Source organism: Leucopleurus acutus (genome assembly GCF_964270905.1).
Source record: "Leucopleurus acutus genome assembly, chromosome: 5".
Taxonomy (NCBI): Eukaryota; Metazoa; Chordata; class Mammalia; order Artiodactyla; family Delphinidae; genus Leucopleurus; species Leucopleurus acutus.
The window spans coordinates 67,536,873-67,553,109 of NC_139147.1; the positions used below are offsets into that span (position 1 = coordinate 67,536,873).

The 16,237-nt window shown below is 42.2% G+C and overlaps 1 protein-coding gene across 12 annotated transcripts in view; it reads right to left on the reverse strand.

Moving 5' to 3' along the window:
• Window positions 1–16,237, reverse strand: part of GOLGB1 (golgin B1) — an 84,018-nt gene continuing 67,781 nt past the window's right edge. For 6 of the 12 annotated variants that reach the window (XM_082839698.1, XM_082839705.1, XM_082839704.1 and 3 more), the window contains 7 exons: window positions 10,785–10,950; window positions 10,446–10,583; window positions 5,140–5,295; window positions 3,924–4,021; window positions 3,334–3,468; window positions 1,860–1,965; window positions 1–1,601 (listed from right to left, as the gene is read on the reverse strand). In XM_082839698.1, coding sequence (XP_082695824.1) covers window positions 1,467–1,601; window positions 1,860–1,965; window positions 3,334–3,468; window positions 3,924–4,021; window positions 5,140–5,295; window positions 10,446–10,583; window positions 10,785–10,950 — 934 coding nt within the window. In that variant the 3' untranslated portion in view covers window positions 1–1,466. Of the gene's footprint in view, window positions 1,602–1,859; window positions 1,966–3,333; window positions 3,469–3,923; window positions 4,022–5,139; window positions 5,296–10,445; window positions 10,584–10,784; window positions 10,951–16,237 lie in introns of those variants that run through there. The other 6 variants (XM_082839707.1, XM_082839706.1, XM_082839703.1 and 3 more) reach the window with 3 other exon arrangements.

Genomic DNA, 16,237 nt, shown 5'->3' on the forward strand with positions numbered 1-16,237 from the left:
GCTAGAAGGACGCAAGCAGCTGGACGCTGGCCAGTGAGAATGAAGCCTGGATATGCAGAGCTTTCTACTCCTATGGTAATTCCTGGCTACTCCATCCCTACTTCCTCTATGTACCTTCCTCTCCTCAGCATGCACACACATATATGTAAGCACCTGTGTATGCATGCATTTACACGCCACCACAGTATTTCATTCTGAAAATAATTTTATTATTTTACAGTTGTTCAGGAAAGTTCCTGGGTTGCTGTGACCATGATTTGGCCACCACAGAACAAAGGATTAGAGCGGATCAGTCCGTCCACCAGTTTTCTCTCCTCTCTGGGTGGTGAGAGCAGGCAGGGAACATGTGCAACATGAGAAAATAACCAACGGGTAAGGGTTGGAGAAAGGAGAGCTGGGGAATAGGCACAAACGGAATTCAAACCCGGCTGTCATTCTCAGGCTTGGATTTAAATATTTTGTCTTCTCTATAATCTCCCTCCATTTTCTTTAGCTCTCTGTTACCGCAGAAGGCAGAGGACGACGCAATGAGAAACTGGAATAACTGTCACCAACAGCAAAGCAGCTTCGTACTTCAAGCGGCTAGGAGTGGTTGTCACAGCAGTCAGACCTCCCTGGCTGGGAGTCAGTGCCTCACCTAGGACTGGTTCCTAGTGTACTGTCTTAGGGTCCACATTCGAGGCTTATTCAGATAACACACAGATGACAAGAATTGAATCCTACCGTCCATAGCCAGTTCCTCTTGCCTTTCAGTGAAAGGAAAGGCACAGGCCACTTAATACCTTAGTACACTTGTGATGAAGGGATAAGCAGTGGGATCCTCACCTTATAGTCCAGGACCATGACTCTCACTCCAATTATGCCTGAACAGCCAGGGAAAGTGATGCCGTCCTCCCCTGTGATCCAACAGCTAAAACCCCTGGGGAGTTCTTCTATTCTGGCTCTATTTTGCCAGAGACCTAATTAGATATCCTATGAGATAATGTTCCCCAGAACATTCCCCCTGCCATTGTTTATGGCAGGTTCACCTTCCCTCTGAAGCAGGACAAAATATAAGGTACATGAGACAAAGAAAGTATCAATCAAAATGATATTGGACTTCTGATTATTAGGTTTATTGGAACCGTCCTCCTGGCTGAAAGACATTCCTCAGCATCTTTCATAGGACCATAAAAGATCAGGGCCCTGCAAAATCTGAACAAATATTGGGCTCAATAACCAACTGTGGGGCCTCCTCAGATTTTGCAGAAGAGTCAGGTCCTGGACAGTAGAAGAAAGCAGACTCACTGGTCCCTGAAGCTCTAACCTGTGCTCATATCCACCTCTTTTTGCAGGCACTTTCTGTGGAGAGTTGGAGAGAGGACCTGTAAGTGGGAAGATTGTTCCATTGGAATTGATGGTTTTGATGCTAGAGGTGAGGGAATTCCAAGTTCTGAGGGGAGTGATCCAAAAGGTGAGAACTAGGTTTATAGATGGCCTGTGAAACATAGAACAAGTAGGACATGAACCATCAGAAAGTAGATGGCTGCCAGCAGTGGCACCCGTGTCCGGGAATGACAGAGCGAACGCAGGACCCGCTTCCATCCAGCACCACTCCGGGTCTGAAAGGAAAATTTGAAAGTCAGAGAGTTTTGCCCTATAGAGATCTGTCCCTTTCCCTTCTCCACCCACTGTAGAAAAGAGGTAACCTGAGAGAAAGCCCCTCGGGGCCAACGACTTGGCAGCTTCCACTAGTTTCTTCCAACCTTCCATACCCTTCCAGTCTCAGGCCCACATTCCTCCTCCTGACCCCTTGCCCTCAACACAGCCAGCCCTGTCTGAGAGTACAGTACCCTCTCTTTATCCTTCCCCCTTCTTACCCTTCGACAACTGTTGCTTGTAAGATCTATTAACAGTGCCTGCTCCTGGGAGCCACAGGAGCCAATGATAGGAGACCGGGCAGAGTCCCATTCGCCATGCTCCAACCTGTGTTGAGAAAAAAAAGAGGCATTGGTCCACGGCATGAGAGGCTGATGGCCTTCTTGTCATGTGATGCAGGGTAAGGGACTTGCAGCAAGGGCTGCTCCCACGGCCCCACCCCCATGCAAGGAGTGTAAGGGCAGACAGATTTCTTTCAGCAGCAGTAGAGATGGTAATAATTACCAGGAATTGACTGCCTACTGTGGATCAGATGCTGGATCACGTGCTTTACATACATCTAATCCTCAGGTTTGAGGTTGGTGCTATTATCTTCAAAGTAAGGCTTAAGGAGGTAAAAGTACTTTTCCACGGTGGCACAGCTAGTGAGATGCAGAGCTAGAATTCAAAACCCAGGTGTGTCTCTAAACCTCTGCTACACCATACCTGACTCCGAGAAGCTCATTAATTTTTTTTCCATTTATTAAAAGCTAATAGGCAAAAGCATCCAAGAAAGATTTTTGTGGGATTCTTACAATTAAACTGAACTGGCAGCCTCTACTGCTTTCTGCTTCATTTTTTGCTGATTTGCTTATTTATTTAATACTGGAACTTCTCCATTTAGTGAAGAAGCTGCCTTTATCCACTCAATGGTTTCTCACAAAAATGAGAAATGTATCAAGGGGCTGTGAGTAAACATAGCGCACACTTGATCAAGCATTTGCCTAGGGGGATGCACTTTTTAATCGTGGTGGGGAGGATGGAACTCTACTCCTGATGTTTCCTCCATGTGAAGGTATGACCATTAGCCTAAAACTCCTGGACTTTCTTGGCAGGGCCCACACTTTTCTCCAGGAGAGAAGGAACACTTTAATCTGATTTGTGAGCCTGGAAAGAGAAACTGAACATGCCCAGCCTAGCTCCATCCTGCCTGTTCTCCTCATGAGAGCCAGGCTGGCTGCACAGGACCCCTTCTGTGTCTGTTCCTCCATAAGATAAGCTTTTCAGGGGCAGCCTTGATGCAGACAGAATGGTCTGGTACCGTGTAGGTCAGTCTGTCACCTTCTGCAGGCTAGGCTGAGGAAGGAGGAGATGTTTATAAGTATTGGTGAGCTGCTTTTAAATGGCAAGTCTGCTGAGTTCCACAAGCACTGCAGAGTGCGTATGAGGTGCTAACACGACAACGGCAGCGCCAGGCCTGGGAGGCAGCGCTTGATTAGCTGCCTCAATTTCCATTCTGCATCAGGGCCAAAGAGGGAATTGCGGAGGGGCTGAGCTTGGATTAATGTGGCTTGTCTTGATCCTACCCTCACTACAGCACCCACCTCAGGATGAGAATTAGATCCTAATTATTCCCAAGTCTGGCCACTGAAATGCACATGAGTATGATCAGAAAGGGTCAGAAGTGAACAGAGGCTGTGTCCCTCAGCCCTTTACCGCCTGATCTGCTCTTCGGCCAAGGAGAGGGCAGCCTCAGCAGCCACTTTTTGGTCACGTTCTTCTTCCAGCAGCTTCCTCAATTCATTCATCTCCTGTTTAGTGTTGCACAGCTGCTGCTGGGCTTCAGAAAAGCTTCAGGACAAAAGGAGAACAACAGCATCACTAGATGCAGGACATAGTTGCTGACACAAGGGATCCGAAGTCTTCATAAGGTTATAAAGCATGAAAATTTATAGAAAACTGTACAAACACAAAGAATATTTTAAAAGCATACCTGTCAAGAGATGTAGGAAAATCTCTTAAAGCTGTAGGAAATGCTTTAAGAGATTTTAGGGACTGACTGAATAGCTTTCATTTGAACACCATAACATTAGTAAGGTGTGTGTGGGGCAGGGGGGTTGCTGTATAAACTATTCACACACAATTTGTTATTAGAATTGTCACTTTTAATCCTCACATTAGTTCTGTGAGGCCAGTAAGATAAGAAGGCATAGTAAATCCATACAATGGACTCCTGTTCTAACTCGATGACCACCCAATTTCTGCAGACATAGCACACGCTCCGGGGTTGAGAACTCCTCCCCAACCTTAGCTGTGGCTCCCTCAGTTCTTCAGGATCACCCTTCCTGTGAGCTCCATTCTTTTCCTGGGGAGCTCCTGGAGCAACATCTATATTCAGTGGTCCCTAGAAGAAGAATAAGTTTAGTAATTCAGTGATGAAAGCAGTTAAGAAACTGTGCTTAGGCAAACTGAGAACTCACTTAGGCATTGGAGAGAAAGAGAAATGTGGAGAGGAATACCTCTGTTATCACTCTCTTTAGGTACAGATTTAGAAGTGAGAATCTTTTGTTCTAATAGATTAATCTCCTACATAAAACTCTTTATTAGATTTTCCTTCAGATTCTCATTCTTGAATCTCTCCTCTTAAAAGTTTAAAGGCTTACCACTGAAATCTGCTTTCTTCTAGTGGAGGTTCATGTACATTCCAGAAGCTACTCTGCTCCTTCCCTTATTCAACAACTCCTCCCCAACCCCTCCTCTTCCTTCCATGTCCTATTCACCTCCACCCTAACTCTCAGTCTCCTCCAACTTCAACAACCTCTCCTCTCCACTGCTGTCAACAGCTCTGCCTGTTTTGTTTCTCAGGTCCAAATGTTCCTACAGCTGTCTTATTACTTAAAGCAAAAAGCCTTCCAAAAGCCTCAGTCATCACTGTTTCCCACTCACTTTTTGATTTCTCTCTCACCACCTCTCTCATCTTTTTCCTTCTAATCCATTCACTCTTTTTAAAAACTAATTTATTTATTTATTTATTTATTTATTTATTTATTTTTGGCTGCGTTGGGTCTTTGTTGCTGCACGCGGGCTTTCTCCAGTTGTGGCGAGCAGGGGCTACTCTTCGTTCCAGTGCACGGGCTTCTCATTGTGGTGGCTGCCCTTGTTGCGGAGCACGGGGTCTAGGCGCGCAGGCTTCAGTGGTTGGGGCTTGCGGGCTCCAGAGCACAGGCTCAGTAGCTGTGGTGCATGGGCTTAGGTGTTCCGCAGTATGTGGGATCTTCCCGGACCAGGGCTCGAACCCGTGTCCTCTGCATTGGCAGGCGCATTCTTAACCACTGTGCCACCAGGGAAGCCCCTACCGTTCACTCTTTAGTTTTTCCTGGACCTTATTCCTCCTCTCCTCTCCTCTCACTGTCTCTATCACACCTAATGAATCCTCAGCCTGAAGACATCAACCTCTTCGATGCTGTGCTTTACGCTTTATCATCTGCACTCAATTTCCCAACACTCTTCCCAGCCTCTCACCTTCTCACTCACCGCTTGCAGCTCTTGAACCTGCTTCTCCAGAACCGCACAATGATTGAAAAGGTCGCTGTAGTGCTGCTGGTTCTCACGGAGACTCTGACTGGTGTCACAGAGCTGAATGGAAAGAGTATTTTTCTCTTCCAGCAGTTGAGAGAACTGAAATAGGAGAGAGGATGAGCACCAGCCCATAGGACTGTTTCACTAGTTTCACTACGAGCAGTGTGTAGGCAAACTGTCCTGAGTCTTAAGGATCAAATTTTTTTATGCAAGACCTTTCTTTCAATAATAGCAAAAATAGCACTGTGTTCCTCCAACATGAGAAAACTCAGAATTTTTCAACTGAGAAAGGAAAACAATTTTGGAAGAGTGGTAAAAACTTTACTTATGGTGCCTAGTACATTAACTGAATAACTAGGAGGCAGAAACCCAAAAGCAGTCTAACAGGATAGGCTAACCAAGGCCTGTAAAAGGAGAAAGGCAATAGCTTGGGTCCAAGTTGAGATTACTAATAAATGACTATAATCCTCAGAGCTCAATATGGCTGGAGACAGAGCTATCACCTAAAAATTCATACAATAATATTCCTGGGCAGATTCTTCAATGCTGTAGACAGTTACAAGCTACCGAGAAAGTAAAAATGATAACAGGTGGTAAGAGGGAGAAACAGAAAAAATCCTACTATGCCTATGTATGTAAGAAACTATATTGGGAGCATCAGCTCTCACAGGGGGAAGCATTTCAGTCACTCAAGTCAGGGCTCTCCTCTACTGCATGAGTAACAGGTAGTAATTCTGTCTTCCCTTGAATGTGTCCAGCAGCCCAAGCCATTTTTTACGTCAAAAACAGATATTTTTCTTTTTCATATTGAATAAAAAATTTACCCATTGTAGCTTCCACCCAATGACTTGAATTCGGTTTTCCTGGAACTATAATTCTAATTCCTCACTTGCAGGCTGTCAAATTTTAAGCTTTAGTTATGATTAACATCCAGATACATTAACAACCACAGAGATGTCTCTCTGAAGCACCTTTTTGTTGGATAACGTACATTATGTGAAAGGAAATTGGTGTACCTGGCTGCACATTCAGTCTTTTCTCAAGTAGTCTCTTTTGTAAGTATTCTGGGTTAATATTTGTGTAAAAAAGTTGAATCAACATTTACAGGAGAAAGGACAAACAGTTTTTTAGAGATACTCTGACTGGGAAGGACATTTAATGCATATGGAAAATTAGAACAAGAAATCCATGTGGTATAACAAAAATATTTGCATAGCCAGAATGAAAAACACAACAAATAACCTTACCTCTAAAGAGCAATTTTCAGTTTACAAAGCACTTTCAAAAGTATTATCTTATTTGAGAGAGTTAGAGGAAGAACTACTATCTTCACTTACAAATGACAAAAAAGAGATGAGTGGTGACTTGTCCAATGTTATGTGGCTAAAAGATGGCAGGCCAGGACTCAAGTATGGTTCTTGATTCCAAGTCTGGAGCGCTATCTGCTTTCTGATGGTGTCCCATCTGAGAATTCAGCAAGGGAACTTAAGTAGGTTGTAGGGTTTTTCAGGGGTGGGAACAGTTAGTAAAGGAAAGAATATAAATGTTTAAGAAGCAATACTAATTGGAAAACAAAGGTAGCTGGGTACAATGACAACTACTGGGTTCTGAGACAGGGAGTAATATGGTCCTCTCCTAATATAGAAGAAAGTAAACTTTCCTGGCCACAGTAAGCAGCCCAAACCATACCAAGAAAAACCAAACAAATAAATGAAAAAACAACCCCCCCCCCCCCAATCACTCAGTGTTGAAAAAATCCAACACATTTTTCTTGGAAGATCTAGAGGAGAAAGGGTAGACCAGTAAAACTCACTGGAAGCAAAAATTCCCATAACTTAAGAAGTCTAACTGCTTTTAAGCCACCCTCATACAAACCACCTTTTGTAATGTCTGCACTGTTCTGTCTAGGACAGACGTAGATCCCTGTAGTTTAGGGGTTGGCAAACTATGAGCCAGGGCCTACTGCTTTTTTTTTTTTTTTTTTTGGCTGTGTTGGGTCTTCATTGCTGCGCATGGGCTTTCACTAGTTATGATGAGTAGGAGCTACTCTTCGTTGCACTGCAAGGGCTTCTCATTGTGGTGGCTTCTCTTGTTGAGGAGCACGGGCTCTAGGTGCACAGGCTTCTATAGTTGTGGACCGTGGGCTTAGTAGTTGAGGCGTGAGGGCTCTAGGGCATGGAGGCTTCAGTAGTCATGGCATTTGGGCTCAGTAGTTGTGGCTCCCAGGCTCTAGAGCACAGGCTCAGTAGTTGTGGTGCATGGGCTTAGTTGCACTGCGGCATGCGGGATCTTCCCAGACCAGGGATCGAACCCGTGTCCCCTAAAATGGCAGGCGGATTCTTAACCACTGCACCACCAGGGAAGTCCCTGCCTTTTCTTTGTAAATAAGGTTTTATTGGAACATAACCACCCCATTTGTTTACGTGTCATCTGTGGTTGCTTCCGTGCTACAACTGCAGAGCTGAGTAGTTGTAACAGAAATGGTATGGCCTACAAACCCAAAATATTTACTGAGTCTTTAAGAAAAAGTTTGCTGACCTCTGCTCTAACTCATAAGCTACTGTATTTCACCATATCTATACTTGTAAAAACAGAATAGTAGGGAATAGAGACTACAGGATACCAATAATCATTCCCCTCATGTTTTTAAGTTTTAAGTTTCATGTTTTAAGTTTGCATTACATACAAATATCCAACAATGCTGGCAGAGATACATATAAAATCTGAGCATCCATGGGAAGAATTAGGGCAGTGGCTTGGAGAGGAGACATTCTATGCTGACAGCCCATCTACTACCATCCCATGCTAGGACCTAAGAAGCAGTCCTCCTAGCTAGCTGGGACCCATTTAGAGTGAGGCTTTAATATCACCAATTAGCTCCATGAGGGGTCACTGTGTATCCTCAATACCTAATGTATGGCCAGGCTCATAGAAGGCAGATAACAGTTATTTGTTTTTGATGAATGATGAATAAGTGAACAACCAATCCTAGGGATGGAGATGCCTCCTTACAGCTGATTTCTAAAGGAAGAACTCTTTCTCACCCAGAATGAAAGTGATCTAATGCAGTGTTTCTCATACTTTAAGTGGTATGTGAAGTATATCTCAATAAAGCTGTTAAAGAAAACATAACTTTGATAATGACCCAGAACACAGTATTTAAATATAAGTAACTGAAACTAAAGTTTCTCAAAACAAATTATATTCTTTATTATATATTACATAATACATAGTTTCAATCTCTTTTACTTGTTTTATAAAAAAAAACTATATGCACTATTTGTAATAGCTCAAAACTGAAAACCCCAAAAGTTCTTTAACAGCAGAATAGAGAAATTGTTATATGCCTACAATGTAATAAATACTACACAGCATGAGAACAGAAAAATCACAGTACACATAACAACATGGATGAATCTCACAAAATAAATGAAGCAAACAAAAGAGAAGATATGATCCATTTATACATAGTTCTAAGGTGGTGGTAGTGAATAGAAGACACAAGGGACTCCTGGGGTTCTGGTATGTTCTGATTTTTGATCTGGGTGCTGCTTATACAGGTGTCTTCACTTTCAGAAAATATACCATGATGCACTTGTGATTTGTGTGCTTTTCGGTGTTTTACTTCAGTAAAACATTTACATGAAAAATGTTTCAGTTGCTGTCCACGAAAATGACCTCATCATCTACTAATAGCCCTGAATTGCAGTTTAAAGTACTGTCCGGAAAAGACAAATGCCCAGAGTGATTCACAGTCTAATGTTCAGGAGGGCAAATATAACAAAGGTTGAGATGGGGTCTATTGAATAGTTTCTAGAAAGAGGAGGTGTTACAGAGCTATGAAGGGCAGAACTTTCTGGAAACAACTGACTAGGCTAGAAGAGGAACTGGGTAGGATCTGCTCTGGAGTCTCCCCACTGCTCCCCTAAAAACTCCCAGACAACCTCCCCAAAAAGGGTCTGCAATTTTACCAATTCATTTTGATCAACAAACCTACTTAAAAAAATGCAAATTTCTCTGCCAAAATTAATAGTGTTATTAGTCTCTGATACTTCAGTGTCAATTGGTTGAATTTAACAACATTTAGTAAGTACCTTCTACATAAACCAGGCACTGTGCTTTTCCATGTACATTATCATATTTACCTCAGACTGACCTCCTCCTAACACATCAGGCAAATTACTTAATACCTCTGGGCCTTAGTTTCCTCATCTGTGATACAGCCTACTGATCTTTACCATTTTTGGATCACAGATCCCTTGGTGAATGCCTGAGTTCTTGTGATGAGAAATTTACACACACACACACACACACACACACCATTGTGCATATATTTTTTGGATATTTATAGCCCTCCTCAAAGCTAATTTTTGGATTCCAGAGTCTCAATGATTACTTAAATCCCTTCCAGTGCTAACATACACTACCTAGCTGGCTTCCTCTGAAGAAGGCAGAACTAGAGGAGGTGCCACTAGAGAATACTTTGACTAGTCAGAGAGCAACAGGAGTATAATAATTCATAAGAGGGTGGTGGAAGGGAAGCAGATGAAGGAAGAAGCGAAGCCAGAGAATGGATGAGGGGAGAAGACAGAGATGTGAAGGCACCAAGAATAATCTTTTTTTATCTTACCTTGGCTTTTGCTCTAGGAACCATATGGCAAAGCAGCTCTTCCCTATAGAAAGAGGTCCTCTACTTCAGCATGCTTCCCTAGAGTGTCTAGAGTGGCAAGGCTGGGGTTTGGGAAAAAGCAAGCTGGCTTCTTTAATTCCGGAACATTAAATACACAATGAGGGAGCTTACAAATGGAATGAAATGAAGAGCAGATCTCTCACCTCTGTCCCTGTTATCTAATCACACATGAAAATCCTCTTTCCTGAGACTTCCCTGTTACACACTATTGGGAAATACAGAGAAACTTGCTGGAGGATTTGTGGGGAGTTAACTCAATATTACTAACAAGTGATACAGATGGGGAGATGATGTTGGGGAGGAAGGCTCCCTTAAGGAGTTGGCTTTTTTATTCTTACTGAATGGGTTTCTCCAAATCGCTCCCAAGGACTCTCCAAGGGTGAGGAAAAGGAAATGGCCCTGTGTGCAGTGCTTTGGGGTAAGCAACCCAGGCTCTGAGAAAGGTAAAGCTTCTGTCCCCTAATACAGCTAGAGCCAGGCTTAACCAGATTCTACTTACCTTCTTGATTCTAGTCATGGAAACAAGAAATTGAACTCCACCCTAGCAGGAAACACCTACCTTGCTGTTCAGTTGCTGAATTCTTAACTCCTTTTGGTGAATTTCCTTTAAGCTGTCATTGAGCTGAGTCCTAAGACGTTCTGTCTCATAAACTAGGTTTTGTGATCCATCTAGGGAAGCTGGTGTCTCTGGGGATGCCTGCCAGGATACAAACACTGATGAAATTCTCTCTTAACATTGTTCATGCTTAAATCCTTCCTTCCAGAAACCCTGCCCACCTCATAGGAAGTCATCAGATGGTTTGCCTAATAGTGGCAGATGGGCACTTAGCTTGCAGGAAGCTGATGTTTCCTGGGTAGTGGTTACCTCTGAGTAGCAATCAGCGCTGAAATCACTCACCTGTCTTTGATACTGCATTTTGTGGGTCTCAGTCGGGGAGGAAGAAGATCTCAGTTCCCTCATAAGATTCTGCAGATGGCTGAGCTGCTGATCTTTATCTGCAATAGCCATAAGGTACTGCTCCTTCATCCTCCTCTCATGAATTTCCCAGGAACTCTTCTCCATCCTAGAAAACACATGAAATAGTCACAGGCAAAAATATACTTGTGAGACAAAGATTAATAATTGCATATTTAAAACAGTATTATGGGCTGTAGAGACGTAGTAAAGAAAATACATAACCAGAGAGAAATTTATGTTATAAACAGAACTATGCAGCAAGATGATGGAGTAGAACTTAAAAAAGAATTGCAACTGGCAGGATTGGGGAAGAAAAGCAGGCATTTGGTCTGAATCCTGAACAATGAGTCAGGCAGGTTTCCATAAAGGGAAAAGCATTCCAGGTTCAGGGAGCAAACAGAACAAAAGGCACAAGAATGAATATATATAGTGAGTTTTGGAATTGTTGTAGTAGTGTGTAGAGTGGATAGGGCAGGAAATGAGGGTGGAGAGGAAAGAAGTCAGACCCTGTGGGGCATTGAACACCATGCTAAATAAAACTTACTCTAAGCAATGGGAAACCACTGTAATTCTTCAGAAAGGCGATGCCATGATGCAGTATACTATCAGGGTTATGAGAATGCAACTGTAGAGTCTGAAGGATCTGGGTTCAAATGCTGGCTCTATCATACACTAGGCATGAGACTCTGGGTAAAAGTAACAATCTCTCTGAGCCTCACTGGTAAAATGGAAATAAATGATCTATTCCTTAGGATTATTGTGAGGATTAAATGAGATACTTTATGTCATGTACCAAACACAGAGCCTGGCATATCACAATCACTCAACAAATATAAACTGCTGATATTTATTTATCCCCTGAATTTGACCAAGAGGGAAGCTTCTATTTGACCCCAGCTAATTTTCATAGTTCTATCAAAAACTGCCTCTCTGCCATATTCTTTAGTTCTACTTCTTTCTACACTATGATTGAAAAAAACCATTAGGATTGTAATCAAATTTCTGCAGCATCTGTTTACTTTGAATAGTACCCATGTCTCTAATTTTTCCTAAAAATATAAGATTTTATTTGAATTGCATCTGACTTTTTTGTTTCTCTCTAGAAGTAAGGTAAAATGGTCCTTTCTTTTCTAAAGGACATACACCAATTATGAAATAATCCTGCTATGTCAAGAGGTGACTTGGATTACAGTCAGATTTTTTTAAAAAGGCAGAGCTAAAACTTAGAAACTAAAATAAATTTTTATTACAAGGCCACTATATGGAAAAGGCACAGAAATTTTCTAAAACACTTTCTCTGATATTTGTCTGTGAAAAATGAGAGAGAATAAGAAAGGAGGAGTGTAAGACTGAGAATGTACAAGAAAGATCACAATTCTTCCATAAAGCTTTAAGCCGCCATTTTGTTTAGAAAGATGGACAAGTAGTTATGGTGTGGAGAGACCCTCAATGGAGAAGAGGCACTAAGGAACAAACCTGATTACTTAAGAGAACACAGCCATAAACGGGCTATACCTCACTTACCCCTTAAGTAAGAGAGCACAGGAACCAGAGCAGAATAAGCAAATCAGTAGCTACAAGTGGAAGAGAAATGTTACTGTATAAATCCAGGCTCTTCTCATAAGCCAAACCCAGTGCCATAGAAGTCTGAATGAGATGTTCCAGCTTTTTCATGTTTGAAAACCTCATTTCTCCCAAGTATTTCAAGAGCCAAAAACAGGGAATCTTAAAGATATTTGGCTAAAGAAACTGGTCCTAGAGTCAGTGAATCAAATCTGTGTCCTCATTTTCTTCTTCTAAAAGTGACGTTAAATGTCTTTCTTTCCTTCTCATAATTTACTCACATCCACTTGATATACAATTTTTCTTTTCTTCAAAACTTCTCAAATGTGGAAGGTAAAGAGAGAAAGGCTAAGAGAAAGGTGGAAAGGGAGAAAATGAGGGAGGAAAAAAATCAATAGGCCAGAAATCATTTTCTTTCTCCCTCTTTTTCTCTTCCCTTAAGGGTCAACTTTATAAGGAAAGTATCCTTTCAGAATGCCCTGTGAGGAAGTTTAAAGAGGAACAAGTGGCTGCAGAAAATAACCCTTTAGAGCCTTGCAGCCCTTCTTCCGTTTACACTAGCAAATGGACACAATATTTTTTTTAGTTCCAGGTGATCTGGAGATAATATGGGAGATGTCAAGGTGATGTTCCCATGTGCTCCCAATCACCTTTGGGGGGCCCTAAATTCAGTGGTCAACATTAATGTGCATCTGAGGGAAGATGATCTCTTGATGGTGAATTGAGATTCTAACAGAATAAGCTAGGGCAGCTATTCCCTGGCGGAAAAAAGGATGAGGTTAAAATGGAGCATCTTTCTTCTAGGGTTCAATTCCAGAAAGAAGAAACAGAAGCAATTTGTATTCCCAGAGAGCAAAAATTCAGTATTTTTACCTTCTCTGCAATCATCCTTTGATTAAAAAAATGTGCTCTTGTATTATCTGGGGAAGTTGCCAACTCCATGGAATAAGTTTAATATATTTTCACTTATAAAAAAGTCTGTAAAGATGTTGAATATGAAAATCTTTTGGACGTAATTTCACTCCATAAAATTTAAATGACCAAATTCTAAAAAGCATTTTGCTCTATAAACCTTGCTTAAGGTTTACTTTGAAATATCACGTTAGTAAAGTGCATGGCATCTAGGATCTGTGAAGGAACAAATCTCTTCTATCTACACATTAAGAGCTCTCTTAGGGATGTTACAATAATAATTTTACTATATTGATATCTGTCATCATGGTAGATAATGTAACCTGGATGGGACTCTAGATTCCACCTCATATTCTCTGTATTCACTTGCCTATGTTTGTCCTGTAGCAGCAGGTGAGACAAAGCAGGTGCTGCTTGATCAGCAGCACTTTCCAACATGGAGATTCCCCTTTTAGTATCAAACTCTGAAAGCTTTGGGTCTGATTTTACTAAGGTGGCATGTACCACCATCTTACACTAAACAGTAATGAAGTCCCAACAATGAGGCTGCAACAACAGGACCTGTTTTTATACACTGTTAAGCACTTATTCTTTACCTTTACTTTTCAGATCAAATCTGAAACAATGAATTAAAAAACCATCCAAAATTTGAGTTCCTATCATAATTTTTTTCCCTCTAGTAGAACATATAGCACTGTTAGTCATCTTTAAAGGAAAAGGGCTTGGATTTCTAGATCCAGACAAGATGGAGTAGATGCAGTTTTCCTTATTCCACCCACTAAGTATAGATTAAAAAACCTTGGAAATTATATATAAAACCAAACATAAGACGACTGGAAAAGATGGAGAAGAAGGTAGAGAAGCTCAGGACTCTAGGACTTAAGGAATGACATGGTGGTGACTTCACTGGTTTTCCTTTTTGAATTCTACATATCCCAAACTGGGTGAGGGAGGATCCAACAACTTAGAACACGAATGAGTGCCAAGAAAAGTTTGCTGTCTTTTGCCAAAGGCCCAGGAAGGGGAGGACTAGCAAGACAGAAACATTAATGACAATAACCACCCAACTGCAGCAGAACGCCATGGAAAGACTACAGTATCTCCCTACCGCCATTAACAAACTCCTAGTGAACAGATTAGTGTCATTCTTGCCTGGAGGTAACTAGGTGCACCTCACCCTCCATGCTAGGTGGTGTCAGAAGAGACCAAGTGGGGACTTTCCTGGTGGGCCAGTGGTTAAGACTCTGCGCTCCCAATGCAGGGGGCCTGGGTTCGATCCCTGGTCAGGGAACTAGATCCCACATGCTGCAACTAAGAGCTCGCATGCTACAACTAAAAGATCCCGCATGCTGCAACTAAGTATCCTGCATGCTGCAACTAAAGATTCCACGTGCGGCAATAAAGATCCCTCATGCTGCAACTAAGAGCCAGTGCAGCCAAATAAATAAATATTAAAAAGAAGAAGAAGAAGAAGAAGAAGAGGCCAAGTGTGTACACTGGACTGTCCATCACTCTGGTAAAGAGGTGCCTCTCTCTAACCACCCTCACTCTCACCCTCGCTACAGTGTCATTGGAGACAACATGTGGAGACTGGACATCCACCTCCACCCATAACAGACTAAAATGTTCCCCCCTGTTCCTGCAGAGGTAGTAACAGAAGAGGCCAGAGGGAAGTTTGAACTGTGGGCACTAACCAGTGGCAACAGGTGCCCCTCCTCAATCACCCTCCTGCAGTGTCAGTGGAGATTAAGTGGGGAGCCTGGACTTTCACCACTGCCCAGTGACAATGAAGTGCTGCCCTCCACACCCCTGAGTGGTATCAATGGAAGCCATGTGTGGAGCTTAGACTTCTACTCTCACCTAACAGTAATGAGGCACTGCTCCCTGCTAACTGCAGTCTCAGTGGAGTACTAAGTGGGGAGCCTGGACTTCCTCTGGCAGTATCAGGGCACTGCCTCCCACTAGGGGTTATCAATGAAGGCTGAGTAAGGAGCCCACTGGACTTCACCCTCCTCTAGCAGTAAAGTGGCAGTGTTCCCCTTCCCCTGCTGGCATGGTGTCAGTGGAAGCCTACCAAAGATTTAAGTAAGATTGAGTCTTAAAACTTATAGGACTCCAAAACGTCCAGGTTACAACTGAAAATCACTCATCATACTAAAAACCATACTAAAAACCAGGGAAATCACAACTTGATTGAGAAAAGAAAATCAATAGATTATAACACCCGAGATAACAGAGATGTTGGAACTATATATATGGAATTATAGAAGTATTTTAAAGTGGCCATCATAGAAATGCTTCAACAAGCAACTACTAACACACCGGAAATAAATGAAAACAGAGAAAGCCTCAGCAAGATACAAAGACCTGAATGGAAATTTTAGAATGGAAAACTACAATAGCCAAAATAAAAAGCTAACTCAATGGACTCAATAGCAGATTGGAAGTGATGAAGGAAAAAGAAAAATTATCAGTGAACTTGAAGACAGACAATAAAAATGACTGAATTTGAATAAAGAGAAAAGTAATCAATAAATTGATTTCATCAAAATTAAAAAGACCTTCTCAATGGAAGGATGAAAAAAATAAACTGCAGACTGGAAGAAAATATTTGCAAGCCATGTATCTGACAAAAAAACCTGTGTCTGGGGACTTCTCTGGTGGTCCAGCAGTAACGAATCCACCTCCCAAAGCAGGAGGTGCAGGTTTGATCCCTGGTCAGGGAACTAAGATCCCACATGCCGTGGGGCAACTAAGCCTGCCCACCACAACCACTGAGCTCGCGCACCTCAACTAGAGAGCCCGTGTGCCGCAAACTACAGAGCCCACATGCCCTGGAGCCTGCACACCACAACTAGAGAGAGAAAAAAAGCAAACGAAAAAAACAAAAACCCGTATCTGGAATACATAAAGAACTC